General features: G+C 49.2%; 1 protein-coding gene across 15 annotated transcripts in view; it reads left to right on the top strand.

The window, feature by feature from the left end:
• The window catches only part of TECTA (tectorin alpha), an 86,486-nt gene that overhangs the window by 22,714 nt on the left and 36,173 nt on the right, over nucleotides 1-27,599 (top strand). For 11 of the 15 annotated variants that reach the window (XR_003004048.1, XM_024751864.1, XM_024751899.1 and 8 more), the window contains 7 exons: nucleotides 3,529-3,666; nucleotides 4,013-4,178; nucleotides 7,826-8,238; nucleotides 14,156-14,726; nucleotides 16,624-17,216; nucleotides 18,507-19,080; nucleotides 23,759-24,360. Coding sequence is in view for 14 of the 15 variants with exons in the window: in XM_024751864.1 (XP_024607632.1) it covers nucleotides 3,529-3,666; nucleotides 4,013-4,178; nucleotides 7,826-8,238; nucleotides 14,156-14,726; nucleotides 16,624-17,216; nucleotides 18,507-19,080; nucleotides 23,759-24,360 (3,057 nt within the window). In the remaining variant the exon portion in view is untranslated. Of the gene's footprint in view, nucleotides 1-52; nucleotides 584-1,950; nucleotides 2,009-3,528; nucleotides 3,667-4,012; nucleotides 4,179-7,803; nucleotides 8,239-14,155; nucleotides 14,727-16,623; nucleotides 17,217-18,506; nucleotides 19,081-23,758; nucleotides 24,361-27,599 lie in introns of those variants that run through there. The other 4 variants (XM_024751936.1, XM_024751929.1, XM_024751944.1 and 1 more) reach the window with 4 other exon arrangements.

Here is a 27,599-nt window from a genome sequence, read left to right on the forward strand (position 1 = left end):
AGATGTGTCATCTCTATCATGAGCCATTACAAATGTCTAAAAGGAAGCCCTCCACAAGTTTCTTGCAGTAGGTAGCATTCCTATTTTGCAGGAGACTGATTGAGACACTGAGACCCCATACGATTAGGGACCCACCAGGAACCCAAAGGTCCCTTTTCCTTACCAGAGGCCCAAATGCCTCTCTCCATCAGCTAATTTCCTTTTCTTCTTTTTTCACAAAACCTGATAGGAAAAGGAAACTAGGGTGCCAGTTTGGAGCCAAATGATCTGGCTCATTTTATTATGTTATGACCTTTTTTAAAATTGTGACCAGGGCTAGAATTATTCATATTTGATGCTAATTGGATTGGGCAGTTGAAGTGTTTCATGAATAAAGTTTCAGCATCTGCTCAGAAATCCTAAATGGGCAATCAGATAAAAACCATATAAGAAAGATTATCACTGGCATTATTATAGAGATAATCAACTTTCTACAGAAAAAGGGACAGAACGTAATTTTCAGGAAAGCCTGCCGTTTGTGTGGATGACTTTGGCAATGGAGCTTTTTTGAAGCATGAGATACGTCTTCAATGTATAATTTCCAGTAAGCAAAAACACTCAGAAATCTTCCCTCCGCTTTCTTAGGATTATTTCCAATTCCATCTGTTTTCCGATTTCCCTGGCGATGAGTCAGTTGTTTCAGGGTGGAACAGAAACTACTGAGTTAGAGGCAGAGTTGGAAAAGTGCTGGGCTTGCATTTCGTAGCTGCCCTGCTGTGAGCACCCTGCCTCTTTGCACCTTCTGACCAGAGCATCGCAATGCACTTTTATCACTAAGAGGTTCTGGAGAACAGAAAGATACAAGTTTAAACAGTGGATGCACTGGCTAGAAATAACCTCTAAAGAAGCAAAAATTTCCCCCTGTCATGTTATGGATTGCTAACGACTCCTTGGGTGATGTTTTATGTCCTTGAGCCTCATACCTTACAGCTTTAGGATGCAGGATGCCAGCGATCGATAAATTTTAGTATCAGAGGGAGAAAAATAAAGAAAAGAAATGCCCATCAAATGCTGACCACCAGTTTTTCAAAAAAAACTTCCATTGGCAGTAAAAATGGCAAGATAATTTAGATACTTTCTGGTTTGTACTTGGGCGTAAATTTATGGACTAGGTGAGGACTCTTTCAATGAGGATGAATGAGGTAACATCTAAGTGCTTTGAGCTCCTTGGAGAAAAAGATGATAAAAATCCTCCAGAGCTGCAGGAGTGTCCATCCAGCCCTGTCTTCGAAATCGGCCCCCTCTTCCATCTCCCATTATCCTAGGCCCCCCCTTCTTTAGAGGAACACGTATCAACAGGCCAACTAAACACTGGGCATGAGAGATCTTTTAGAAGCAGAAGCCCAGTAGAAAGTCAAGAGTATGTGTTTACTTTAAGGAAGGAAAACTAATATTTATTGAGGCTGACTGTGAACCCAGGGCTGTGATAGGCTATCTTTGCAAATCATTTAGCCCTCACAAGAATGTTCCCAAGGAAGCTCGCCGTCCACTTTAAAGGTGAGGGGACAGGCCCAGAGAAGTTAAGTAACTTGTCCAAGTGTCAAGAAAAGGGATTTGAACCTCATACGCGGCAGAGCAGGGTGCAAACCCAGTCTCCTAACTCTGAATCCTAAACTCTTTCCTCAGCTGCCCCCCCCAGGTAGCGTTAGAAGTCCTCTGAAGTATAAAAGGGCTTTTCAAGAATTAAAAACATGGTTTTACAAGAACAGATCCAGAGGAGTCTTACAACCCATGTTGAAGAGTTACCTGTGTGTTGGGTGGGGGGGGGGTGATTTAAGGTGACTTCTGGGATCAGACATGGGTTGCTTTCAAGACCTGCTTGGACCAAAGATATTTCCAACTTTATTTCAGGAGAAGGAATTCACATCCGGAAGGAGCATCCTGGTCTGAAGGAGGGTTTAGCTTTGGTCCTTGTGTGATGTTGACTTTATGCCTTTCTCTTGAATCTGACCCCACAGCGGCCATATAGGTGACTGCTCCCTCCTCTCTGTGTCCCACTTTGCCCTTTTGTTGAACGGGGCCGGAGAATGGAGGCATAAACCTGGGCGGTTCTATCATAAACGCCATCAGCTGTGGCAAGCACGGAGCTTGAGGAGAAAGTTCTCGTGTACAAAAAGGGCTTTTCTTTACTTGCACCTTTTCTCCCTCCCTGGGACTGTCTAGGATGGGAGATTTGGGGCTTCCAAGATCCTCTACCCCAGTTTGATTACACAGGATAAGGATGTGGGTCTTCCTCTGCATCTGACAGAATGTTAACCAGGACGGTATCGGGCAGCTGGGAAAATGCTAGGTTTGAATGGAAAAGGTCGAAGCAGCCTCTCCTTTTAACTCTGTTTTTTACTTGAATTTCCTGAAAACATGCATCAGCGGGTAGGGATTAGCAAAGGGAAATAGTAAAGGACAGAGTTTGCTACAGCTTGTTTCTGGAAACTGTTTGCAAGACTGATTTGAATGTATATAACATCTCTGTCCTAAAAAGTTGAAAATTAAGACCATGTGTAATGACAGTGCATGAAGAGATCAGACTGGGAGCTCTGGCTCCAATTCTGTTTTCTGTTGCTGGGTCATTGTGGAACTTCCAGCAATTCATTTCCCTTGAGCCCTCAGTTTTCTTAGCTCCTATGATGGGAATGGGCCAAAAAATTGCCTGTCTTAGCGTTGGTTGAGGTACAGATGGAGGTGGAGAATTTTGCAGATATAAAGTGATGTATAAATGCTCCATTAGAGGAGCGATTTCTCCCCACCAAGTGCTTTTTAAAAATCAATTTCCAGGGGCTTCCCTGGTGGCGCAGTGGTTGAGAGTCCGCCTGCCGATGCAGGGGACGCGGGTGCGTGCCCCGGTCCGGGAAGATCCCACATGCTGCGGAGCGTCTGGGCCCGTGAGCCATGACCGCTGAGCCTGCGCGTCCGGAGCCTGTGCTCCGCAACGGATCACTTTCCAACCTGCATTTAAAAGAGGGGGAGACATCTCACCAAGATTAGCGGTGTGTTCCAGGAAGCGAGAGAGCAGGGCCCATGCCACCACTGGAGTCACACCGACTGGCATTTGCGTGCTCTGCCCTCTCCCTCCCCACCCCCACGCCCTACCCCACTTGCTCTGGGAACAGGTGCTCACAGCCCTCTCCCTGGCTTGACTAGTTCCTATAGTTTATTCTCATGCTGCCATCTATAGGTGCCCACGTATTATCACATGCTGAGTCGGGCCGCTGACTTTCCTATCTGGTGCCAGTCAGCGATATAAGAGGGATGCTGAGTCAGCCTCTAGGTTATTCTCAGGCAATTTCTTTTCTGGATGCACAGCCCACATGTCTTGCTTTTTCCCCTGGAGGTGAGAACATATTTGGAGAGAAGGCAGAGCACAGAGGCTGGGGTCAGAGCAGCTCTGAGCTGCTTGAGTGGGGAGGGGGCAGGGTAAAGGGAGCTGCTACTGGGGAGAGGAGCTCCTGGGGATGTGAGTCCTGAGCCCACCCACCCATTCGCATCCTGCAGGTGAACACCTTCCAGGCCGTCCTGGTGTCTGACGGCACCTATACATTCACGCTCTTCAATTATTACGAAATCAACTGGACCACTGGGACGGCGAGCGGTGGTGATCCCCTGACGGGTCTTGGGGGAGTGATGGCACAGGTAGGTGGTTCTCTGGCTCATCCTCCTATGTGTTTCTGAAGCACTGCACTCTCTTCTTATGCTCTTAGCATCTGGGGGGAATCCTGCTTTGAACTGGAGAAGCGTGTCTGATCCTGCAGGTGGACTGAGGGACTAGTCTTGCCCATCTTTGATACCTGGATCCGGGTGTGGCATGAACTAGCGGGCCATTATCACCTGAAATGGTGGCCCCAGAGACTCCAGGAAAAGGGGTCTCTTGATTTCAGGTGTGCTGAAAACAAGATGGTGGGCAAGTAAACCAAGGTCGGGGCGGGGGTTAGGGGATGACGTGTGTGCTCAAAAGTCTGCTCTTCCTTTTGTGCTCTAGGCAGGATTTAATGGTGGAAACATCACCAATTACTTCAGCCTTCCGGGGTCAAGAACCCCTGATATTGTGAATATCCAAGAGACCACAAACGTCAATGTTCCAGGTCGCTGGGCATTTAAAGTTGATGGGAAGGAAATTGACCCAGCCAATGGCTGCACCTCCAGAGGTAAAGGCATTTCCTCTTCTCTGAGGCAAAGCAGGGTTTGTTTCGTTGAGATAGACAGGCAGGCTTTTAAGCCATGGTAGGGGGGACTCGTGGCTGATGCTTTACCCTTTGAAGTCTCTCCTCTGGGTAATGGAGATCAAGGTAATTTTTGCATGCACGTTCGTCACTCCAGGAGCTGAAACCCTGCGCTGGCCATACCGCAGTTTCTGAAGCCTTTGCCTGGGGTATGAACACAGCTCCCCATTGGGAACTACTGCAAAGTGGACGAGGCTCTTGAATGATTTCGCAGCCAGAGGGACAGAAGAGAGCCCTCCTGTTTAACATTATTTTTGTTGTCGTTGTTGTTGCCATGTCCCCCTTTAAATTTTCCTTCTCATCTTTACTCCTGCTCTACCATCTGCACTTTGTAGATCCATGGGAGTGGGTGAGCTTGGAGCATCACCAAGTCTGTACGAGAGAAAATCAGTACTTCCTAGTATGATTAGAAAGAAAGGAAAAAACGTGTCATAGTCTTTAGGGTAGCTTCTCCTAAAATCCTCCAAGCAGCAGCAAAACATGCAGGAATTTAGGGAGAATCAAAGCCGGCTTTAGGTCTGTGGGAACAAGCTGTAGGTGAACCTCCGTGGGTTTCCTTTACATTGGCATCCAAAGTTTGGAGCCTCCTCTGAAATGTCCAAACCCCTTCGGATGTACAAAACAGCCCAGGACTCTCACAGGGACACCATGGTTTATAGATTCCCGCTTCTTATATGTCTAAAAGTATTCAGAAAACAGGATTTCTGGGCGTATTTCTGCCTCTAGGAGTGGAGGCTATAGCAACTAGAATTAGTCAATCATCTATCCATCTGTCTGTGCATTTATCTACCCATCCACTCACCCACTCACCTACCCACCCATCTACCCATCCATCCATTTAGCCTTCCAGCCACTGCATCTTTCCAAATGTGCTTAGCCAATCTCTTAGGTTGGTGAAGATGGTGCTTGCTCTGGACCCCCATGACCCTACCATGGTAGAGAAGACAGCACAGAAACAGTGATGATACAATGTAAGACCTATTATGAGAGATGTGAGTGCAGGGTACTGTGTAAGCACAGAAGATGACCCTGGGGAAAATGCTTCCAGATTCCTAAGAAAGTTATGGGTTGGGATGAAAATTTCAGGAGGTCTCTTGCCCTCCTTCCGTTGAGAGCATGGCCAGGTGACCTCTGAGTCTCGGCACCCCTGAGGGCTTTGATATGTGTAATAATCAGAAGGGCCATATTCACCCGATCTGAAATGCCCATACCCTCTGCCCCCATCCCCTGCGCTGTGGTCACACTTATCAAACCTCTGCTTTTGCTCTGAGGAAAGGTCATTTGTGAAGATGGCCTGCCTGGGCATCTTTGCCTCTGTGGACTCTGTAAAGTCCTCCATGTTCGGAAGAGCAAATAAATGTTTAGAGCTAAGCCAGTATTAAACTGGACAGAAAAGAATCTAGCTCCAAAGGTCACCAGGATTTCAGAGATTGCACTCTCCTCCCTTACAGAGTGTAAACACGTCTTCATCTAACGTCTATGAAGATACCAAACCAATGCCCCGTTATCTCTCTCGCTTTTATGGCCTGGGCTAGGGACCTACCCAGCGCCTCTCGCCTTTGTCCAAGTGTCATGGAGCTGACTGGCTGTGGCTGTGCTACCTAAGTGCCAGGTGACAGCCTCTCCTTGAGTCCCGGGAATGAAATGCTGTGATAATGGAAAACACTGGCTCGCAGAGCTGTGGGGTTGGTCAGACGCCAGCAGTGTACAAAGTCCTCACTTTGACTTCATTCTTTCCCTCCTGAGTTATGGCTTTGGGTTTCATATACAGGACAAATTCAATCTCCTCATACAGGCTGCTGTGTATTTTAATGTGCCACTGGACATACATCAATCTAATGAGATGGGGATTTGGCCTGGGCGATAACAGGGGAAGTGTTGCATAGAGCTGGTTTATTATATCATCATTTTGCAAACAAAATTATCTCAGAGAGTCTACCTTTTGGTCCAAACCTCCTCTATTCAAAGACATTTCCCCCTCATTTATTGGAAGCCTGAGAAAGCAGAGACTGGAAATCATACCGAGTGGAGGCTGTTAGAATATATGCAGCCTGGGTGAGTGCCAAAAAGCATTGAGGTTGGAGGGGCCTGTTTTCAGGGCTGATGCATCTGACCTACTGGGACTGTGAATACATCTATTATCCCATTCAGGGGCCATATGAAACATAACTGCCCGTTGAGACATAATTGTTCCTGTTGGACAGATATTGAAAGGAGTGTCCAACTGTCATGGCTTCTGCCTGGGCTCACCTGGCAGCTTTGTGCTCTGCATTAGGTATTCAGTTTTATAAAAATTTGAGAAACCTTTTCAAACTACGGTTTCAAACCATAATTACTCCTGGTGTATGATATTGTTTACAATTCTTAATGCTGTATCTTTGATACTTTCCTTTTCAGACAGTCTCAATGTACAAATACCTCTACCTTATTGACCTGTGCCAACTTTTTATAGCATCTCTGTTCCCCAGGAGGCAGGGATGAGAAAATAACCTTGTCCACATTCTATGGGTTAGAACATTAAGACAGGCGGAAGTTCAGCCAGTAGTCTTGGCAGTTGATTGCAGATTTGTGACCATTGCCCAGTTCTCTTGACTCCGACCCCCAACCAAGGATTAGGTCATAGCCCCCAGCCCAGAGATGCTCCCGTGTCAACTGAACGTTGATATGAAGAACTGGTAGATTTCAAGGGTTTTGGTGGGGGAAATCATTCTTTTAGAGAAATGGTTTTAAAGACTGAAAGCCTACCAAGGCAATAGAAGTATTTTAAACATTAGCACATCCCTTAGGACCATTCCCCTCCCCATCTCACTCTCCTCCTGACGTAGGTTCTGTCAAGAAGTTCTGTCCAGGGGATAAAGAGAGAGGAGTGCTGGACTTAGACCGGGCCTAGGATGAGGGGAGAAGACAACTGGTGTAGGTGTAAGTTCTGCCGGAACAGTGTCTGTAGGATTTACGAGCCCGGAAATGTGGGAAGCCAGGGGTCAGCCCGTTCCAGAATCATCCCAGGAGGCCTGGGATTTAAATTTGTGGGTCTGACTCCTGATTCTTTTCTGGCACATACTGAGCCCCCAGCAGCTGTTTGTTGATTGAATGAGTGGATGAGTGGATGAGTGAATGAATGCTCACGTTAGCAAATGAACCGACAGTGTTGCCGAGTTACCCGGGGGGTGGGTGCGGGCCTTCTTTCAGAATACCCTTCCTCTTATCGCCGAAAGGAAGGCAAGGACTGCCGTGTGTCCTGGTGTATCCCATGGAGTGAGACAATGTGTCTTTCCTTGAATGAAAGTGTGCTCACCAGTGGTGGTGACAGTAATGTCAAGAGCTTAGATTGGATTCAGACAGACTTGGCTTGGAATCCTGGCTTCGCAGTTGAGTTGCTGAGTGATTTGGATGAATTACCTAACTTCCCTTAAGCCTCAGTTTCCTCACTTGACAAGTGAGGGCAACACTTCATATCTAATCGGGTTCTTTTGAGGATTAAACGGTATAAGGCAAGTAAAGCCTTTAGCCCGATGCCCAGCACAGAAGGTAAATGCTCAATAAATGTTAGTTCTACTGTCCTTATTCCCCAGGACAGTTCCTTCGGCGAGGGGAGGTGTTCTGGGATGACCTGAACTGCACCATTAAGTGCCGCTGTCTGGATTTCAACAACGAGATCTACTGCCAGGAGGTCTCCTGCAGCCCCTACGAGGTGTGCGAACCCAGAGGCAAATTCTTCTACTGCAGCCCGGTGGAGACCAGCACGTGCGTGGTATTTGGGGAGCCACACTATCACACGTTTGATGGCTTCCTCTTCCACTTCCAAGGCTCCTGTGCCTACCTGTTGGCCCGACAGTGTTTGCATACTTCCAGCCTCCCCTTCTTCAGCGTGGAGGCAAAGAACGAGCACCGGGGGGGCTCAGCCGTCTCCTGGGTGAAGGAGCTCTCGGTGGAGGTGAATGGCTACAAGATTCTCATCCCCAAAGGAAGCTATGGAAAAGTCAAGGTGAGACCCTCTCCGTCCTTCACGGGGAGATGGAGAAGCTGGAGGTGCTTCCGCCTGGGGAAGACTTCCCCAGATCTACTGCTGTTTGCTCTTTGTACCAAAAAGATGCATGGATCTTTGTAAAGATCCATGCAAATATCTTGTAAAATTCTTTACTAGGCTAAATTTTGTTTGTACAAGAGCTAACCTAAGCTTTCTCTTTGACATGTCTATCTGCTGTTTATCTTAAAGTACATTTAACTTCTTAGTTGACACAAACACACACACACACACACACACACACACACATCCAAGCTCAGACATAACTGGGAACAGAAGTAAATTGTTTCTCATGAACCTGGCTTGCAGCAATGGTAGCCACGTGGCCATGCCCTGGAGACAGTGTAAACACAAAGTACAAACCCGTAATTCACTGCAGCTTTTGATTAACAGTCCTCACATCCCCCCATCCTGTTTACCCGAGAGCTGTGGCTTCATTCTCAGAGAAACGTCCAAACGTCCAAACTGATTGGTGTATCCATGGGCACTGCCTGTCCAGGCAGCTGGAGTGGGCTCGGTGACTTCTTTAGTGAAACCTGGGTGGAAAGTTCCCCTGAAAGCTTGACCCCTTTAACAGAATTCCCCACTCCTGCTTGGAATGGGAGAGAACACGGATCTCTGTGGTTTGTTTAGCATATGCAAATGACTCCTGTCCCTGTCTACCTGGATTTCAGGCTGGGGCATTGACAAAAGAGGGAGAACAAAAAGCCAGTGGCAATTACTCAATTTGTGGAGGCCCCAAGTTTCATGATGTTAATGGAGACCTCAGGGCAACCATGTATTTATTCAAGCAATAATAACCAGGACCGCGAGGGGTTGATTGCTGCAGCCCCATGCTGTCCTTAATCCCCAAGCATGGAGGTCGTCACAGAGATTACAGACCAGAACTGATGCCAGTGTAGGGAGGTCTTTCTTTTTTTAAAAACGTGTTGTAGTTTTAATTGATGCAGCGTGTCCGACAAAAGGCAGCACCAAGGAACTAATTCCACTTTTTCTGGCTCTGCCCTTCCTAGGTCTGTGCAGCATATCAGTGTCGTAATTAGAAAAGTGGGCTATTACAGTGGTTAAAATGCCAATTTGCTTGGTATTCGGTTAGTCTCCCTAGAGACAGCTCTGTAAATCAAACCAGAGGTAAGAATCCGGCTGCAGAAGTTTGGAGTTTTTCCCTTTTAAATTTCTCTTGTGCTGTTGAGCACTACACCTGTCCTTGTGGATAGATGCTAACCTTTCCAGCTAGAAAAATGTTTGCTAGCTCTCCCCTACTTCCTCGTCTTGTGGGGATGATGGGTACAATATCTGAAGTTGGAGAAGAAAGCTTCATGCTGCATTCCTATTTTCCATTTTGATTAAAATTCTTTTCCCTTCACAGTCAGACTCTTTTTTTTTAGAAGGAAAGGGACACCAGCCCCTTGCTTTCAGGCCCAGCAGCTCTGCTAATTTTGCGTGGCTCTCTTCCATCGTCCGAGCGTAGGGCATGGATTCCTCAATTTTCTGTAGCGACAGGGAGATGTGGACGTGAATGTAAATGTTTCAGAAAGAAAAGGTTATGTGATTCCAACTGCAAGCAAACAATGGGTCCCTTTTCCTTTTGCCAAATGGCTTCCGAGCGTCTCTGAATACACCTGCCCTGCTGGGGAGGGTGCCTCCATGGATGGCAGAGACCCCACCCGGGGTGAAGTGGGGACAGGCAAGAGGGGGTGGGAGGCAAGAAGGAGCCTGATTTGCCAACTTCCAGACACACAGGGCGGGGCCCTGCAAACAGATCTTAACGAACAGGTTGCCTTTCTCCATATGCTGGGATTAGGAGCTGGGCTCTGAATATGCATTTTCCCCCTTTGAGATGTTCTCGAGTGACAAAGTAAACAATTTAGGATTGTGTATGCTAATAGGAGCCAAAGAAAGCCAGCTAACATCCATATATAGTAAATGTCTCCTTCTAACTAATACTTATCAGTTTTCATCTTTCTCCCCCAGATAAAACTGAGTAGTTTAGGGTACACCAGGAAAAAGAGTGCCAACGCCAAATAGCTGATGGTGACGAAGAGCTCTGATTCTGGGGTCAGGTCTGCACAAGCCTTGGGCCACCACTGCCAGCTGAGTGGCCTCTCTGATCTTTACTTTCTCCATCTGTAAAATGGGGTAATCGTGTCATGTCTAGAAGGCAGGGCTCTTGGCTGTAGTTTGGACTTGGCTGTCTCAACTCAGCACTGAACAAAAGGCAGCAGGAAGCAGTGGAGGGTCGGGTCCTGTCACCCACAAATAATGCAAGCCCTGAATCTCAGTTTCCTCATCTGCAAAAGGGGGAGATGGTAAGGACCTTCTTAGGTTGTTGTGAGGATGAAATAGGATAGCCACATGTGCGACTGCTAGTACAAAGCCTGGCACCCAGTAGGCACTCAATACTCATTCCCACACTGCCATTCCCACCGAAAGTTCTTCTCATTCTAAGGCCTGTCCTACGATGCTACTTCTCTCTCCCAACCTTGCTCCCACCTAACCTTGCCCCTACCCACTCCTGGGAGAGACATGGTTAAAGGGGGAGAAGAAGGGAAGCAAACAGGGAGACTCATCAACATTGGCTCATCAGGGTCTGAGGACTGGGACAGCAGGAAAGAAATAAGAAGCCATGGGCTGGGTGAGAGTCCCCAGCTGCTCCCATTCCGAGCCCTCTGGGGTACAAGCACAGGACTCTAAGGTGTGGCTGAAACTGAGACATGCGTGAGAAAGAAAGGGGGAGAAACGACCACTGATGCCGAAAACGAAGGGAAAATCTGGGCAACGCCGATGGGCAGCGTAGGGACACAGGCAGTGTGCGTGGGACGAGATCGGATGCAGCAGGGGGACGGTTGCAACATCCAGAGACAGTCGCCCCCCCCACCCCCACCGCACCCTGTGGCTTCTGCTCTGAAGCACAACCACTGTCCTTTGTTAGCAGGGGCTGAGTGAGAGGAGAGGAGGGCATTCAGCGAGGGAGGTGTTTGGCATTTACGATTATACTGCCTTGGAGGAGATTTCACTTCCTACATCTCAGCATAGAGCAATGCACCATAATCACCCAGCGCTCTCGCTGGCTGACCTTCCTCAGAGTGTGGCTTTTCTCATCCTTGTTGGCTAACTTGCTACCTGGGAGATAAGGATAAATCAATCAACCCCTGGGTGGTTTTTTTTCTACTTCCTGCTCTCATAGGATGGCTTACATCTCAAGCCTGTTTTTTTGTTCCCTTCCCCCATAAGTCATACTAATTTCTAGGGACAGAGAATTGCACATGCCATTAGCCATGGTAAACCTTGGGAGCGATGCTTGGACAGTCTATTGTCTCCCTTCCTAGACAACCCAGAGAGTTGCAGCAATGGTGGCACTAAAGACCCTTGATCTTCCTGTGTGCCAGAAATCGGTACAGGTGCAGGGCAGCCTGGACGTGCACTTACAGTCAGCCTACCAGGGCTGTTCTAGGACTAACCATCCATTCCAGCCCTCAAAAGTGATGTCTAGAGATGCCAGGCACATTAAGGGTGAAAAAGAAGAAAACTAACTCTCTGTTGGAGGCTTATCAAGCCACTTACACATGGGACTCACTCTTTTTTTTTTAACATCTTTATTGGAGTATAATTGCTTTACAATGGTGTGTTAGTTTCTGCTTTATAACAAAGTGAATCAGTTATACATATACATATATCCCCATATCTCCTCCCTCTTGTGTCTCCCTCCCACCCTCCCTATCCCACCCCTCTAGGTGGTCACAAAGCACCGAGCTGATCTCCCTGTGCTATGCGGCTGCTTCCCACTAGCCATCTATTTTACATGTGGTAGTGTATATATGTCCATGCCACTCTCTCACATCGTCCCAGCTTACCCTTCCCCCTCCCCATGTCCTCAAGTCCATTCTCTACGTCTTCATCTTCATTCCTGTGGGACTCACTCTTGATTCTTCCCCCATTTCTCACTCCCCCCAGCAAAAAGCCCCAGGCCCTGTGGAGTGTCCACCACGAGCTGTCCCTCCTCCACGTCTGGGTGCAGGTCAGGCCTCGCCCTCATCAGCCCTGGCCTCCAGCACCAGTTGCCCGCCTGATTTCTCTGTTTCTAATCTCCACCTACTTCAATATACCCTTCGTACCGGCCAGAGTGGACTTTTTTAAACACAAGTCCGACCACATCATTCTCTTACTTAAAACTTTTCGGAGCTCTTCCTATAGAAGAGAAATCCAAGTTGTTGTTTTTGTTTTTGTGGCGTTTTGTTTTCTCTTAAAAACATGCTTCAAAGGCCCTCCAAGATCTGTTCCCAACACAGAATTCAGAGCAATTCTTCCAAAACGGAAGTCAGATCATGTCGATCTTTTGCTCTGGGCGCTCTCTTCGCTCTCGGCTTCCCTCAGAGTCACAGCCAAAGTCTCTACAATGGCTGACAAGGCCGTGCCTGTTCTGGCTGCTCTTATCTCTCTGCCCTCCCCGACCACTGCCTGCTCCTGGCTCTCCGCTCCGGCCACACTGGCCCGTGCGAACCCAGCGCCCAGCACGCTCCACCCCAGGGCCTGGCCGTCCCCTCTGCGTAAGCCACTCTCACCCCAGATAACTGCAAGGCTTCTTCCTCATCTCAAATATCCCCCTCCCCGTGGGGTCTTCCTCGACCCTCCTGTCTAAAATTAGAAACCCTCTTCCCTAGCACTTTGGATCCACATTCCCAGCTTTATTTTCCTGCAGAACACTTTTCTGATGCTGTTATGTATTTTACATATTGGTTTTGTTTGCTGTTGGTCTCCTGAAGAGGAATAGACAGTTCCAAGAGGCAGGAATTTTCGTCCGTTTCACTCATTGCTAATCCCCAACTCTTAGAACAGAGCTTGACACACAGAAAGGGCTGAGTTGACATCTACTGAATGAATGGACTCTGCCTGTGTCCAGCTCCCTCTCCAGCCGCCCGTCCCCTTCCCTCTGCAGTACAGTGACACCCCATGACTGTCCCTATTCTCATGCAGCTACTTCTAACCACGTGATTTTATTCACTTGTCCTGGAATTCTCTGCCCCCTACTCTTCCTCTGGCTGCTTCTGTTTTATCTCTAAAGACCCAGGTCAGACTTAACTGCTCCTAAAAAGCCTATATGACCCCCCGCCCCGTCCCCAGGCTGGATCAGTGGTCAGGTACCGTTCTCCCACTGCATCACTGCATCACCTATGAACACATATTTAAAACTGTATGTCATAAATATCAATTTGTGTCCCTCTTCCTCAGTAGACCCAGACCTCATAACGGGCAGAGACAATTACTTTTTTTATTCTTTATTTCTCAGCACCTAACATCGTGCCTGGTACCCAGTAGGTGTTCAAATTTGTTGTGTTGAACGATGGTATGACATAGGCCTGGTATCAGGAAGTGACAAGGTGAAACACTCAGAGAATAACACCAGGGCAGCCTCAAAACTCGATGGTGGGGACAGTTTGTAGAGCACCTTCCAGCTGGGAGGAGGGGTTGGGGTGCTAAGGGCAGCGAGGGGGTCATGGAAAGTATGTGCCTTAAGCTGAGACTTAAAGAATGGATTTCGAGGAGAAAGGGGGAAAAGCCAGGTAACTAGTCTTTCAAGAAAAGACGTGAAGCTGGCCCAAGAGCCAGCCGGGAAGTGTTGACAAGCCCTTGGTCCCCAGAGGGGTTTAGAGTGGCACTAAGCAATGCACGTCTGTCACAACTCAAACGCCGGCCTGCTCTCGAAGGTTCTGGGGCCTCTGCCTTCCTGGGAGGCAAGCCCGCTGGCACCCAAGCCTTTTGGGGGCCACTCTCTCTGTGGCGCTGAGTCCCTCCATCCCTCCCCCCTTTCCTGACCTCAGCTGGACCCACTGCCCTGGCCCCTGCTCACCTGCCTTTTTACTATTGCTGTTGTTGGCAGGTTAATGACCTAGTGGCTTCTTTGCCCGTCACCTTAGACTTGGGGGCGGTGAAAGTCTACCAGAGTGGCATGTCTACTGCTGTGGAAACGGATTTTGGGCTCTTAGTGACGTTTGACGGCCAGCACTACGCCTCCATCTCCATCCCAGGCTCCTACATCAACTCCACTTGCGGGCTTTGTGGGAACTACAACAAAAACCCTCTGGATGATTTCCTGCGCCCCGACGGCAGGCCAGCCATGTCAATCCTAGACCTGGGAGAGAGCTGGCGGGTCTACCACGCCGACTGGAAGTGTGACTCGGGCTGCGTGGATAATTGCACCCAGTGTGACACGGCCACCGAAGCCCTCTACTTTGGCCCCGACTACTGCGGCTTCCTCAACAAGACCGACGGCCCCCTGTGGGAGTGTGGCACTGTCGTGGACCCCATGGCCTTCGTGCACAGCTGCGTGTATGACCTATGCAGCGTGAGGGACAACGGGACACTTCTGTGTCAGGCCATCCAGGCCTACGCCCTCGTGTGCCAAGCCCAGGGCATTCCGATTGGAGACTGGCGAATCCAGACTGGGTGTGGTAAGCTGGCATCCTGTCCACACGGAAGGCCACGCCTGTGCAGGGGGGCCGGGAGAGGGTTTCGGGGCTCCTCGGAGAGCTCCCTGTTAAGACACACTGCCCGAGAGTCAGGGTGAGGTTGAAATATAGCAAATGATAAAGAACGAACTGTAAAAGCATCTTGACCTTTCTCCTCACCCAGTACTGTGGCCAGAAAACAAGAAACCACTGATGGGCATCCGTGGTCAGGAGACACGGAATGCGTGGCCGGAAGAGGGCCCTTAGCAGGGGTGGCCCGGGCAGAGTTGAGCAGGGAGGGGGCCGTTTCTGAGCTGGAGGTGGCTGTCCCCACAGCTGTTGGGGACATGTGGACACTGGCCTGGGGAATCAAGAGCAGCCTTTGGGAGAGGAATGCACCTCCCAGATGGAACCCATGGCATTTTTGTCCTTGGATGTTTCCTCTCTACCTTCAGGTTCTGTGAATCCTACTCTAGAGCATTTCAGCTGGTCCAAAAGGGGCAGTAGACAGGGCAGGTAGCAGACCCGGAAAGAGGCCTTGTTCTAAAATGCCGGGTGGCGAGGAAAAAAGCCCCCAAAGTGTGGGAAATCCAGCTGTCCCCTTGGAATTACACTTTTGGATTGAGCGTTTGGAACAATTTAGCTATCTTATGTCTTCCTTCTATACAACTTACATCTCTCTCACTTTTCCTAGTTATGTAAATGTTAAAAACGAGCAAACGAAAAACCAAATTGCTTCTTGGAATTTTGCTTCTTTCCTGGTCCTTGGTTTTCTCCATATGAGTAAACCGAAAATTATTATCCGTGCATTTGAGAGTGCTATGGAGGTGAGATTTAAAAGTTTCTTTCAGTTCCAAGGCCAGAGGGCAATTTTTTCCTATCTGTATAGGTTGGATTCATATAAATCAATATGTATCAGAATCAATTCTTAGAGAATTGATCAAGCTACTAAAAGACAGTATATTTAAATGTTTTTGTGTGTGTGGACTGGCCAGCCTCTATCATGCCTGGAGTATCCATATCCTGATTCAAGTTGAGATGACTTCTCTTTGATTCTTGTGCAATCCAAGAGCATCCAATTACCTAATTTTTTGCCTATAATGGCTATTTTTTTTCTAGTGGTACTACTATCCTACCCTCCACGTTCCTCTCCCTGTCTCTCATTTTAGTGGGATGAATTGTATTTAATTCAGAGAACTCGTCTACCAGTCTCTCGAGTCTCCGCCTGTTGGGGTCAACCAGACTCAAACCAGACTCAGATGTTCTTAAAATAAGAATCGAAGCTTTCCAAGGCAAGAAGGGCCTTCAGAAGGCATCCAGTTCCAGTTCAGTCTCCTGGGGGAATAGGCACACAGGTTCTTTTCAGATAGCTAAGGTTCTTTCTTATTTTTAATATCCCAGAGAATTCATTTTCACAGTCTTCTTTGGTCCCTGTTTGAAAGTTCACTTTTTCAAATTCCTCCTCTAAGAGTTAGATTTTTCATTTCTCCTGTGAGTTGGATTTATTTCCTCCTAGGAATGGGCCGTGTTCTTTAAAGTCAGACCAACTTATATGCCCATCAGTTGAAGATCTTAAACCATCTCGATGGTTGTAATTCACCCAGTACTAAACCTGTATTGCATGATCAGTCGAGTCTAGTTAGGATGGGAACCTGAAGTTTTATTTCAGTCAGGATGATCCAGCGAGATCCTGCTCCATCAGTAGTTACTACCAAAGCAGTTGCACCCCTCGCACACCCTCAGTCTCCCTTCCCCCAGTGAGTGGTGGCTCGGCCTTCCCTCCAGGTGCCAACTGGTCCAGAAGGAGCGTTCTTCCTCCAGGCCCCCGTGCGTGGTGGATCTGGCCGGTTAGCCCCTGGGTCATTCACCTTGTCACGCTCTCTCCTCTCCCCTACGTCAGTGTCCATGGTGCAGTGCCCGAGCTTCAGCCACTACTCCGTGTGTACCAGCAGCTGCCCGGACACGTGCTCCGATCTGACGGCCTCCCACACCTGCGCCACGCCCTGCACGGAGGGCTGCGAGTGCAACGCAGGCTTTGTCCTCAGCACCAGCCAGTGCGTTCCGCTGCACAAGTGCGGCTGTGACTTCGACGGCCACTACTACGCCATGGGCGAGTTCTTCTGGGCCACGGCCAACTGCACGGTGCAGTGCCTGTGTGAGGAGGGCGGCGACGTGTACTGCTTCAACAAGACGTGCCGTGGCGAGGAGGTGTGCACAGTGGAGAACGGCTACCAGGGTTGCTTCCCCAAGCGGGAGACCGTGTGCCTGCTCAGCCAGAACCAGGTGCTGCACACCTTTGACGGCGCCGCCTACCCCTTCCCCGTCGAGTTCTCCTACACGCTCCTCAAGACCTGCCCTGAGCGGCCAGAGTACTTGGAAATCGACATCAACAAGAAGAAGCCGGACGCAGGGCCTGCTTGGCTGCGGGGTCTCCGGATCCTGGTGGCCGACCAGGAGGTCAAGATAGGAGGCATCGGGGCTTCGGAGGTCAAGGTAAGACCCCTGTGGCCTTGGAGACTTTTCTGATGAGTCCCGCCAAGCGAAGGAGCCGCGCTCTTCAGGCTTGCCTGGCTGCCTCTGACCGTGAGCGGATCCTAGGAAGGCAATGACTCCGAAATGGGAGCATTTTCTAACTGTCAGCACCAAATAAAAGTCCATCAGGTGGAGACCTGGAGTGAAGCTGGAATTCCTCGAATTAGAGCAGAACTAGCTCGCCAGAGTAGCAGATACTTATAGGATGCTTACTGTGTGCCAAGCACTAGCCTAAGCGGTATCACATTCATCCTAAGAGGTAGATAACATCATTATTCTCATTCTACAGATGAGAAAACAGAGGCACAGAGAGGTTAAGTAACTTCCCCCGGGACACACAGCCCTAAAAGTGGGATTCAAGCCTGGGTCAGCTGGCTCCAGAGTCTGTGCTCTTTACCCTGTGCCATGCTGCATCTCTTACCTGTAGATGGGAATCCGTGTGGAGTAGCACAAGGGGTGCCTGCCATGGTGCCTCACGCCCTGCTGTCCTGGTCTGAAATGCCCATCACTAAGCGTGCAGACTCACAGATCATTAGGAAGAAGGAATCTTGGGCATCATCGAGTGCAACTCCTTGTTTTCACATGAGGCTCCCAAAGGGCTAAATGAGGGCTGTGGGCCTGACAGCTGGAAGGTGGCAGAGGGGGGGTGATGGAGGGTGAGGGAGGAGCAGATCTCCCTCCTCCCAGTGCCATGTGCATTTCATAATATCACATGACATCTAATTTAGAAAGCAAAAGTCAATGCAGTGAATAAAGCATACATCCACAAACTGAAAGGGCTGTGTTTTTATTCCCATTGACACACTGGCAGAAATTAATTTATCAAAATAATAATAGGTAGATAGGTGGATGGACAGCTAGATAATTAGATATATACTGTGTGCTTCCAAGGGGCTGAGACACAGGAAAAGTAAAATTTGAAGGGAGAAGAAGAAGGCAGGACGTCGGGGACAGGAGGAAGCCACACGTCTACGGTGACTGTTGCTCACACTTCAGTTTTGTTTGGAACTAGCTTAGGGTCTCACACACACACAAACAGCAAATGTGTTGGATCAGAGGAGGCTGGAAAGAAAGAAACAAAGATGCCCATAAAAAAACAGTTGATGTCTGTGTGGTTTCCGCACACTGTCAGCTTCTCAACCTTACTCCAAGGGCTAGACAGGGGGCAGAGCCACGTCTTTATTCACAGCCTAGGAAATTGTGGGCACCCTGTGTGTATCTGGAACTGATGATAGCGATTTGAATTTTCAGGTGAACAGTCAGGAAGTGGAACTGCCTTTTTTCCATCCTTCGGGGAAGCTGGAAATTTATCGAAACAAAAACAGCACAACCGTCGAGTCCAAGGGTGTCGTGACCGTGCAATACTCAGACGTGGGTCTCCTGTACATCCGGCTCTCCACCGCCTACTTCAACTGCACCGGGGGCTTGTGTGGCTTCTTCAACGCGAACGTCAGCGAGGAGTTCTGTCTCCCCAATGGCAAGTGCACGGACAACCTGGCGGTGTTCCTGGAAAGCTGGACCACTTTCGAGGAGATCTGCAACGGGGAGTGTGGGGACCTGCTGAAGGCCTGCGGCAACGACTCAGAGCTGCTGAAATTTTACCGCAGCCGTTCCATGTGCGGCATCATCAACGACCCCTCCAACAGCTCCTTCCTGGAGTGTCACGGCGTGGTCAACGTCACCGCCTACTACCGCACCTGCCTCTTCCGCCTGTGCCAGAGCGGGGGCAACGAGTCCGAGCTCTGTGACTCTGTGGCCCGGTACGCGAGCGCCTGCAAGAACGCCGACGTGGAGGTGCAGCCCTGGAGGACCCACGACTTCTGCCGTGAGTTCGGGTGACGCCATGGGGGCGGCCGGCCGGGGCGGGGCATTGATAACCGAGACCGCAATCGCACTCGAGGACAATCTCATTAACCCTGTGCATCTCCCTAGTCTGATGTGTCCCCTGGAAGGCTCGTCCCCCCAGGCCAGACTATTGCGCATCTTTATTGTTGTTTCTAATCACACAGTCCCTCTTCGTTGTAGAACAATTAGCTATTGACCCTTCGTTATGTCTAGCAGAGGGAACACGTCATGTCAAAGGACCGGAAATCTTTGTGATGTCTCAGTGGGCGCCTTCTCTCTTGGCAAGGCAGGACCCCATTCATTTCAGCACATGGTGATCCGTCAGGGTGCCTTTCCCGGAGTAGAGATTAGCCCCGCTCCCCAGGGCAAACCTGACAGTGGTTCTTGAGAGAGTCCCATGGGCCTGGTTGTTCATTTTGCGCCTAGAGTATCTGACCCCTCTCAGCAGTACTTATAGTAATGAGAATAATTGCCGGGAAGATGAGACATATAATCCCCTCGGTTCTGGACGAGCCCAGGGGGAGGAGTAAATGGAAGGGTAGAAGGAGAAGTGGCTGAGGGCGGGACCCAGGCCTGGAGGCAGGACTGCCCCACCTGGACCACATCTCCCACCCCTTCCCCACCAAGAAGGTGGGCCCTCACGAAGACCAGGGCTACCACTGAGATTCCATCCTTTACATCTGGTTATGTCTCTTCCATTATATTTCTTCCTGCCTAAGTTTGTTTATTTCTTTAACTTTTTATTTTGAAATACTTTTGAAGTTACAGAAGGGTTACAAGACTATCTATAGAGCTTTTACCCAGATGACGTGTTGTCAGCATTTTGCCCTGTTTGCTTTGTCACTCTCTCTCACTGACTCTCTGTGTGAAGGGAAGTTGCAGACATCATACACCTTTGCCCCTAAATGCGTTAAGTGTATATTTCCTTAGAATCAAGACGCTCATTCACAGCCCAGTACAGTTACTGAGTTCAGGAAATTTAACACGGAGGCGATAACTTAATATCCACTTCAATTTTGCCCGTTGACCCAGTCGTGTCCTTTATGGCTTTCCCCTACCCCTCAGTGCAGATCTAGTCCGCGACCACATGGGGCATTTAGCTGTCATGTCTCTTTGGTCTCCTTAAGTCTGGAACAATTCCTTAGCTTCTTTGTCTCTTATGATCTTGTCATTTTTAAAGATTACAGTCTCCCCCCTTTTGAAATAGAATGGCCCTCCATTTGGATTTGATGCTTCGCCATGGCTGGGTTCTGCTCTACATCCCACCCAGCCCCCTGCCTAGGAGAGGCATGTTTTCCTCATGGTATCAGGTCACATGTGGGGCACACTCTGCTCAGCCTCCTCTCGCTGGTGATGGGCACATCGATCCCCTGGTCAGGGGTTGTCAAATATCACCACTCTGTGTCGCTACGTTTCTGTCTTGTGACGGTGAGCAGTCTGTGGGGAAGTACTTTAAGGCCATGCAGCGTGCTGCGTGTCATCACAATCCCCTCCTCGGCTTAGTGCCCACTGAGGACTTTTGCTTGTACTGATCTTCAGCATGACGATTACATGCTGACAGTTTACAGCTCCAGCACTCTCTCCACTTGTACCCGTCAGCGGATGTCATTTTACTGTAAGCAAGAGCCCTCCTGTCTCTTCTGCCTGCCTGTCCCCTATCTATCATCCATCCACCCATCCATCCATCTATTTATTTACCTCAATCATCTATCTATCTTATCAACATGGACACACAGATTCCTGTTTGTTTCAATGGTTCGTGTTTCATATCGCATTTGTTATTTTGGCTTTAACATTATGACAGATTTGGCCTGTGGGTGCCCCTTCCAGTTGCCTCCTACGTCCTTCGGCTATGCCTCTGTTGTTTTCTTACTTTCTAGATTAACAAGATGCTTCACATCACCTCTTAACCTTCCCTGCCCCAGCCTAGAATCAACCATCACTCCGAAAAATCATGATTCATTTTGCTGGGGAATGTTATTAGAAGCTATGGTCTGAGTGAGGCTTACCCATTGCTATTGGGGTATCCTTACCTTGCCTCTAAGCCTTTGCAATAGTAACATCTTAGACAGAGCTAAGAATATCCCCCGCGCCTTCCCCCCCGCCCGCCACATATCGTTATTTAAAAATAATGCTCTGGTTTCTGAGCACCGGAAGTCCAGAGGAGCATATGGAATATCATCTCAGAGTTGGGCGGTTATATCCCTGGTGACCCTAGCCACACGGGGGGGATTAGTAACAGAGGCTGTGAATCTGCAGGTGGAATTCTGGAAGCATGCTCTTTTCATAAAGTCACCTAAAGGGAGGGAGGCTCCAAGGTTCCTACTGGCCACCACATCTAGTGGGACCTTAGAATGCTTTCTCAAAGGCTTCTCTTTAACCCACTTCCCACATCCTCTTTTGCCCCACCTCTAGCTCGTCTAAACTGATCTCTGCCCCTGCTCCTGTACTCAGCTTTCTAGTTACAGTTCATTCACGTTACGGGATTACAGAGCCTGCCCCATACCAAATGCACTTTGTTGCCAGGCCGTGTCTGTGCCTGCTTTTAGACTATGAACTCCTACCCAGCAGGGAGTGTCTGTGGTCTGTTTCTTTGTACTGCACAAAGCACAGCTTGGTGGCATGGCTCACGCGAAGGAAGTGTGGCGGGATGACAGTGATTCCCTCCTTTTCCGTGTGCGATGCCTGCTGAGAATCACTTCTCCCCATCCTGCATCGGGGCCTGAAGAGCTGGAGCAAACGCTCATAAGTGCCTTTTTTAGAGAGAGACTTGTGGACGGAAGCAGCCACGTGGAGCGTGGCTTCCTCGGGTGGAGGGCCAGGGCTCACACTTGATTAATCAAGTCTCTGGGTACTAAGGGGTTAATCTGGTCAGGGTTTTGCAGAGTGGGGATTGGATTGAGTGACAGCTGCAAATCAGGAACACAATCTTCTTTGGACCTGGAGAGAGGCAACCACTGCTTCTGTGTTCAGATATTTTTAACCAGCTCTCGCTGGCAGAGCCAGGCTGCCCAATTAAGTAATTTCAGAGGCATTTCAGGAGCCAGGGGAAGTTTTATTACTTCATGTCTGCATGTTCCAGACTTTCAGACACATTCAGACAACACGATAAGTCATAAAACGAGAGCCATTTAAATAAGTCATGTTATTTGCTATCACCATAAACCTGCAGTCAGTGTTATAACATGCATAATTTAGAGACAAATGTGAAAATCGCTCTATACAGACATATTTAATCAGTGCCGAACTAGCCTACAACTAGTCAGTGGAGGTGGAGACAGTCCTTTAGCCCAGAGGGAAAAAAGATTGGCTTTCAGTCCATAGGGCAGAACTGTTGAGCTGGTACTTGTGGGCGGAACTATTATTGCCATGCAATTTCTCTACAGTGTCCTTTGTGTCCTTGGATTATAAAACCCTCTTAAGGAGTGATCGTATGCATAAGACCTAAAGAAAGCCTTAAAGGCAAGATCTTAAACTCCCAGGAGACGGTGACGACGTTCACAGATCTTTAGAGAACACAGACCTGTGGGTAGATTTCTTCTGTATTCCTGAGTTCATCCCGGCTCATGTCAAGTTTTGACAAACAAAAATAATAAAGAGACCTGGGAAGTTACACGGAATTCCATGGTGAGCCGCATGTGCCTTTATTGTATGTGCTGTGCTTACTGACGCACAGTCTTGATCTATCAAGGAAGGCTTCTTGGGCAGAAGAGTGACTTGAAATGAAACCGGGAGGATGGGTAGGATTTGGCTCTGTGAAGGCCATGCAGGAGGGGCAAAGGGTGTGAATAAAGGAGGTGGGCAGGACCATGTGCTGAGGTCAGTGAGGAGGTGGAAGGGGTCAGAGGACACCAGGAGCAGAGGGATGAAAGACACAGGGAAGGTCCAACGTGTAGAGTAGAAACACCTCCATGAAACCTATCTGTAATGGAGGGAAGTGTAAGAAGGGAAAGGGTGCAGTGTTTATTGAGACCCTACTGTGGGCTTGATATATTAGGTTATTAATCCTCAGAACAGCAGTCCTAGGTAAGTACTGTCCTTAATTAATAAGAGAAGAAACTGAAGCTCAGAGACGGTACCCACAGGTCTCTACAGCCTCAGAGCACTTGTTCCTTCCAGGACTCTCTTTCCGGAGTCTTTGAGTCAGGAGACTCAGAGTCGGGAGACGCAGATTCGAATCTCTCTCCAGTACTTATCAGCTGGATTAAGTCACTGAACTTCAGTTTCCTCACTTATAAGACAGGGGTGATATGACTGTCCTTACCATCCAGATTGTTGAGAAAATTACACTAAAATGCCTAGAACAGTGCCTGGTGTGCCGCAGGTGCTCAGAACAGGCCCGTCGTCTCAGAATCTTCTACTTGAAAAGCTAAGTGCACTAGAGGAGCACGTGAGTGAGGGGCTCGCTGAGCCTTGTGGATCACCCCAAATGAGGATGGCAGTGGTGCTGATCACATGGCATTTGCTGAGCTCACCGTGCTGGACAGATAAGTCACATGCAGCTTATATACCTGCACGCACACACGTGCCCCCACACTGTGCGCACAGCCACACGTGCACACACATGCACACACCCATGCATACCAATGAGTGTACACAGACTCTGTCTCTGACCTCTGTCCCTTTCTCAATCCCATCTCCTCCTCACCCACCCTCAGCTCTGGACTGCCCGGAGAACAGCCATTTCGAGGAGTGCATGATGTGTACAGAGACCTGTGAGACCCTGGCACTGGGCCCCATCTGTGTGGACAGCTGCTCCGAGGGGTGTCAGTGTGACGAGGGCTATGCCCTGCAAGGCAGCCAGTGCGTCCCCCGGAGCGAGTGTGGCTGCAACTTTGAGGGACACCAACTTGCCACCAATGAGACCTTCTGGGTGGACCTGGACTGCCAGATCTTCTGCTACTGCAATGGCACAGACAACAGCGTCCACTGTGAAAACATCCCCTGCAAGGGTGACGAGTACTGCATGGAGGAGGGCGGCCTCTACTACTGCCAGGCCCGCACCGACGCCTCCTGCATCGTCTCGGGCTACGGCCACTACCTGACCTTTGACGGCTACCCTTTTGACTTCCAGACCAGCTGCCCGCTCATCTTGTGCACCACAGGAAGCAGGCCGAGCTCAGACACGTTCCCCAAGTTCGTCGTCACAGCCAAGAACGAGGACCGGGACCCGTCGCTGGCCTTGTGGGTCAAGCAGGTGGACGTGACCGTGTTGGGCTACAGCATCGTGATTCACAGGGCCTACAAGCACACGGTGCTGGTGAGCGGTCACAGGCCAGCCCCCAGGAGGGGAGCCGTGGGGATGTGAGGATAGGAGTCCCGGGTCAGCAAGTCAGGCTGCAGCTGAACCAGGCAGGTCCAGAATCCAAGGAAATGCAGAGGATGTTAGAGCAGAGAGGGGCCCTGGAGACTTCCCATCACTTTATCTTACAGATGAGGAAACAGGGCCCTCAGAGAGAAAAATACCCAAGTCACAGGCACCAAATTAGGAACAGAGCCAGCTGTAGGAACGGTGCCTTTCATGTCGTAGCTGAGTGTGTTGGAGACGGCACAGACCTACATGGAGTCCCAGCTTGGCTACACTGAGCGGCCTCAGACAGTCGCTGTGTGTATACGAGAATGTGCACCTAGCATGGACTAGGCGTCAATAAGTGGTACTGCTGTCTAATCCACCTCCTTCCCTTAGCTGAGATCAAAATATTTGCCTCCTCGGGCCTCCTGCTGCCTCTTTCAGTCTCCCTTTCGCTCCCAGGGGACCTGGGAGTTCAGGAGTCTTGTCCACATCTGGAGCACCCTGGGGCTCCCTTGCAGTCTTCTTACTTTTCACTCCCTTGGCCACGAAGACAGGAGCGGGTAGGGGCTGAGGAGTTCCATGCACTCCGAGTCCAGCCTGAGGATGTCAGCTGCAGCCACAGGCCGGCCACCCCTCCCCCAAGGGCCCGCCCTGAGCAACACTTGGGACACCAGCAAGCCACTGCTTTAGCATTTCGGAGGAGCTGACTTAGGATGTCAACCTTTTAACACCATCTTCCCAGGTCTGCGGTGTAATTTATCTCTAAGGAGATTCCTCTTCCTCTCATATACATTCCCTTTCAAATTCTGAGCTGTTAAAGACTTCCTTGGGCAACTCTGCTGACTTCTTTCCTTCCTTAGAATTTTCTTTAAGCCCCTTCTCTGACAAAGAGAGGTTTCTGAGCTTCTTAAACTGTCCTCCCTTTCACGTTTACTAGAAAGTGTGCCTTCTTAGCATCTAAGATGGAAGTCTCACTATGAACATTCTTCTTCCTTTTCTTGGGTATTTTACCCAAACTGCCATTGGTACCCTCTGTGTTTCCCCTAACAGTTGGTTCCTCTATCATTTATGGCATTAATCGTACTGTATTTTTCCATGATGTTCATGTCCAGCTCACTCAATATTCATAGTGGACTCCTTGAGGGCAGGAACCACACATAATCCATCTTTATGTTAAATGAATATACTGTGTGCTGTGACACTCAAAGCATTTGTCAAATGAACGAAGGAGATATCATAATAAGCCCTTTCTTCCAAGGTTCCTACGACTTTTATTTTGCTGCTCGTCACTTCTTTAGCACTTTGAGAGATGAAATTACCACCTGGACAAGTTAGGAGTGTATCAGATGCCTTGCTTTTAGCCACAAAAGGTTTCCAACAGATGTCCGGATAGTCAAAGTCGCTCTTTACAATAACTTCCCTCTCCTCCACTTTCATCAATTGTGTTAAAACAAACACATCAATCATTTTGTCCATGTGGCTGCATCTTGTTTGTCCTCTTCTCCTTTGCTCCTCCTCTGACATATTTCTACCCTTAGATTTATAATTTTGGATATCGTTCCTTATCTCTGTGACATTCAACACTTTTCCACCTTTCTACCTTTCAGGTTTTTTTCTTCTTGTAAAGTATAATCTGTTAACAGGCCCTGCCCCATCCAGTGTACTATGAAAGCGTATTTTCTGCCTTGTGTTACACGCTGTCAAGGTTTAGGTATATAGACATCTGAGGCTACCCATGTTTTCTGACCCAGTTATTTTCACATATAGACACTGGATCTTCATGAACACTTGTTCTTTTTCCTGCTCTCCCTTCTCTCCTCGCCAGTGGCTGATTCTCTTCTCTCACCAGGTGTTTCCCTCCCTTTGGGTCAGCTCACCTTCCAGGCGCGTGTCTCATGAGAGGCACTCACGCCTAAAGTCGAGAGCCATGAGAACTACACAGCTGGTTTCTTCCTCCCACAAAGAAATGCGGAGGGAAGGGTATATTAGTTCTTAGGGCTGCTGTCACAAAGCATCACAGACTAGGTGGCCTGAAACAGCAGAAACCTATTCTGTTACAGTTCTGGAGGCCAGGAGTCCTAAACCAAGGTGTCCTCAGGGCCATGCTCCCCCCGAGGTCCTAGGGAAGCCTCTATTCCAGGCTTTCCTCCAGCTTCTGGTGGTTGTAGGTGACCCTTGGCTTGTGGCAGCATAACTCCAGTCTCTGCCTCCGTATTTTCACGGCCTTCGTCCCTCTGTGCCAAATCTCTCTCTCCTTTTAAGGACACTAGTCATTGGATTGAGGGCCCACCCTTTCCCCACATGATCTCCTCTTAATGATTACATCTGCAAAGACCCTATTTCCAAATAAGGTCACGTTCACAGGTCCTGGGGGTTAAGACTTCGATATACCTTTTGGGGGGATACAATTCAGTCTACAACAGGGAGTAATTAGAGAGTCATGGGCATGAAGGAGGAATTGATTAAAGGGGTGGGGGGACCCTTTCCAGGGCTCTTCTTTCTAGGTCACCAGATGTCCAAAATGCCCAAGCTGGGAATAAGAGTGTACAGCTTTCAGATCTCTTGACAGAAAGACCAAGTTCAGGATGCTTGAAGGTTCTTTTCTTCTGAGGCCTAGGGGATAGATTTAGCATTTACTTTGAATTATTAATATGCATTACAGGATCTGCTTGTTCAATGATTTGCGTTTGTTTTTCCCATGATGTTATTATTAGTCACCATCTCTCCCTGAGAGAAGAATAACGGCCGTCATAATGACAGCGCGCGGTGAAGCGCCAGGCAAAACACAGCACAGAGCCCGGGTCACTGCTGGTGCTTGCAAAAACGGAGGTGACATGGAAGTGACTCCTTGGGACACCGGGTCCCTCTGTGATTCTGACCTTTCTCGGCGTTAAGCAGTACTGAGGATGTGGGGAAACCCACCAAGCCGAGGGAAATTAGAAATAAATATGCTATGTTTATACCAGCCAGGGAGTAGGGGTAAGCGACAGAGGTGAGCCACTCCTGGGCACCGCAGAGCCCACGCCTCAGCCGTCTACAGCCCGAGCTCCACAGAGACGGCCTCTCTCCTCCATCTCCCTCAGGCTTCTGCACAGCCGGGTCCTGCATGGTCTAGGCCAAGGTGAAGGCTCTCAGGACCTTCCAGAGCTGGTGTTTTATCACTGATTGCCCATCCCGTGGCCATGAGAGAAGAGGGAAGCTTTGAG

This window comes from Neophocaena asiaeorientalis, unplaced genomic scaffold (genome assembly GCF_003031525.2).
Source record: "Neophocaena asiaeorientalis asiaeorientalis breed wild unplaced genomic scaffold, Neophocaena_asiaeorientalis_V1.1 scaffold747, whole genome shotgun sequence".
Lineage (NCBI taxonomy): Eukaryota > Metazoa > Chordata > Mammalia > Artiodactyla > Phocoenidae > Neophocaena > Neophocaena asiaeorientalis.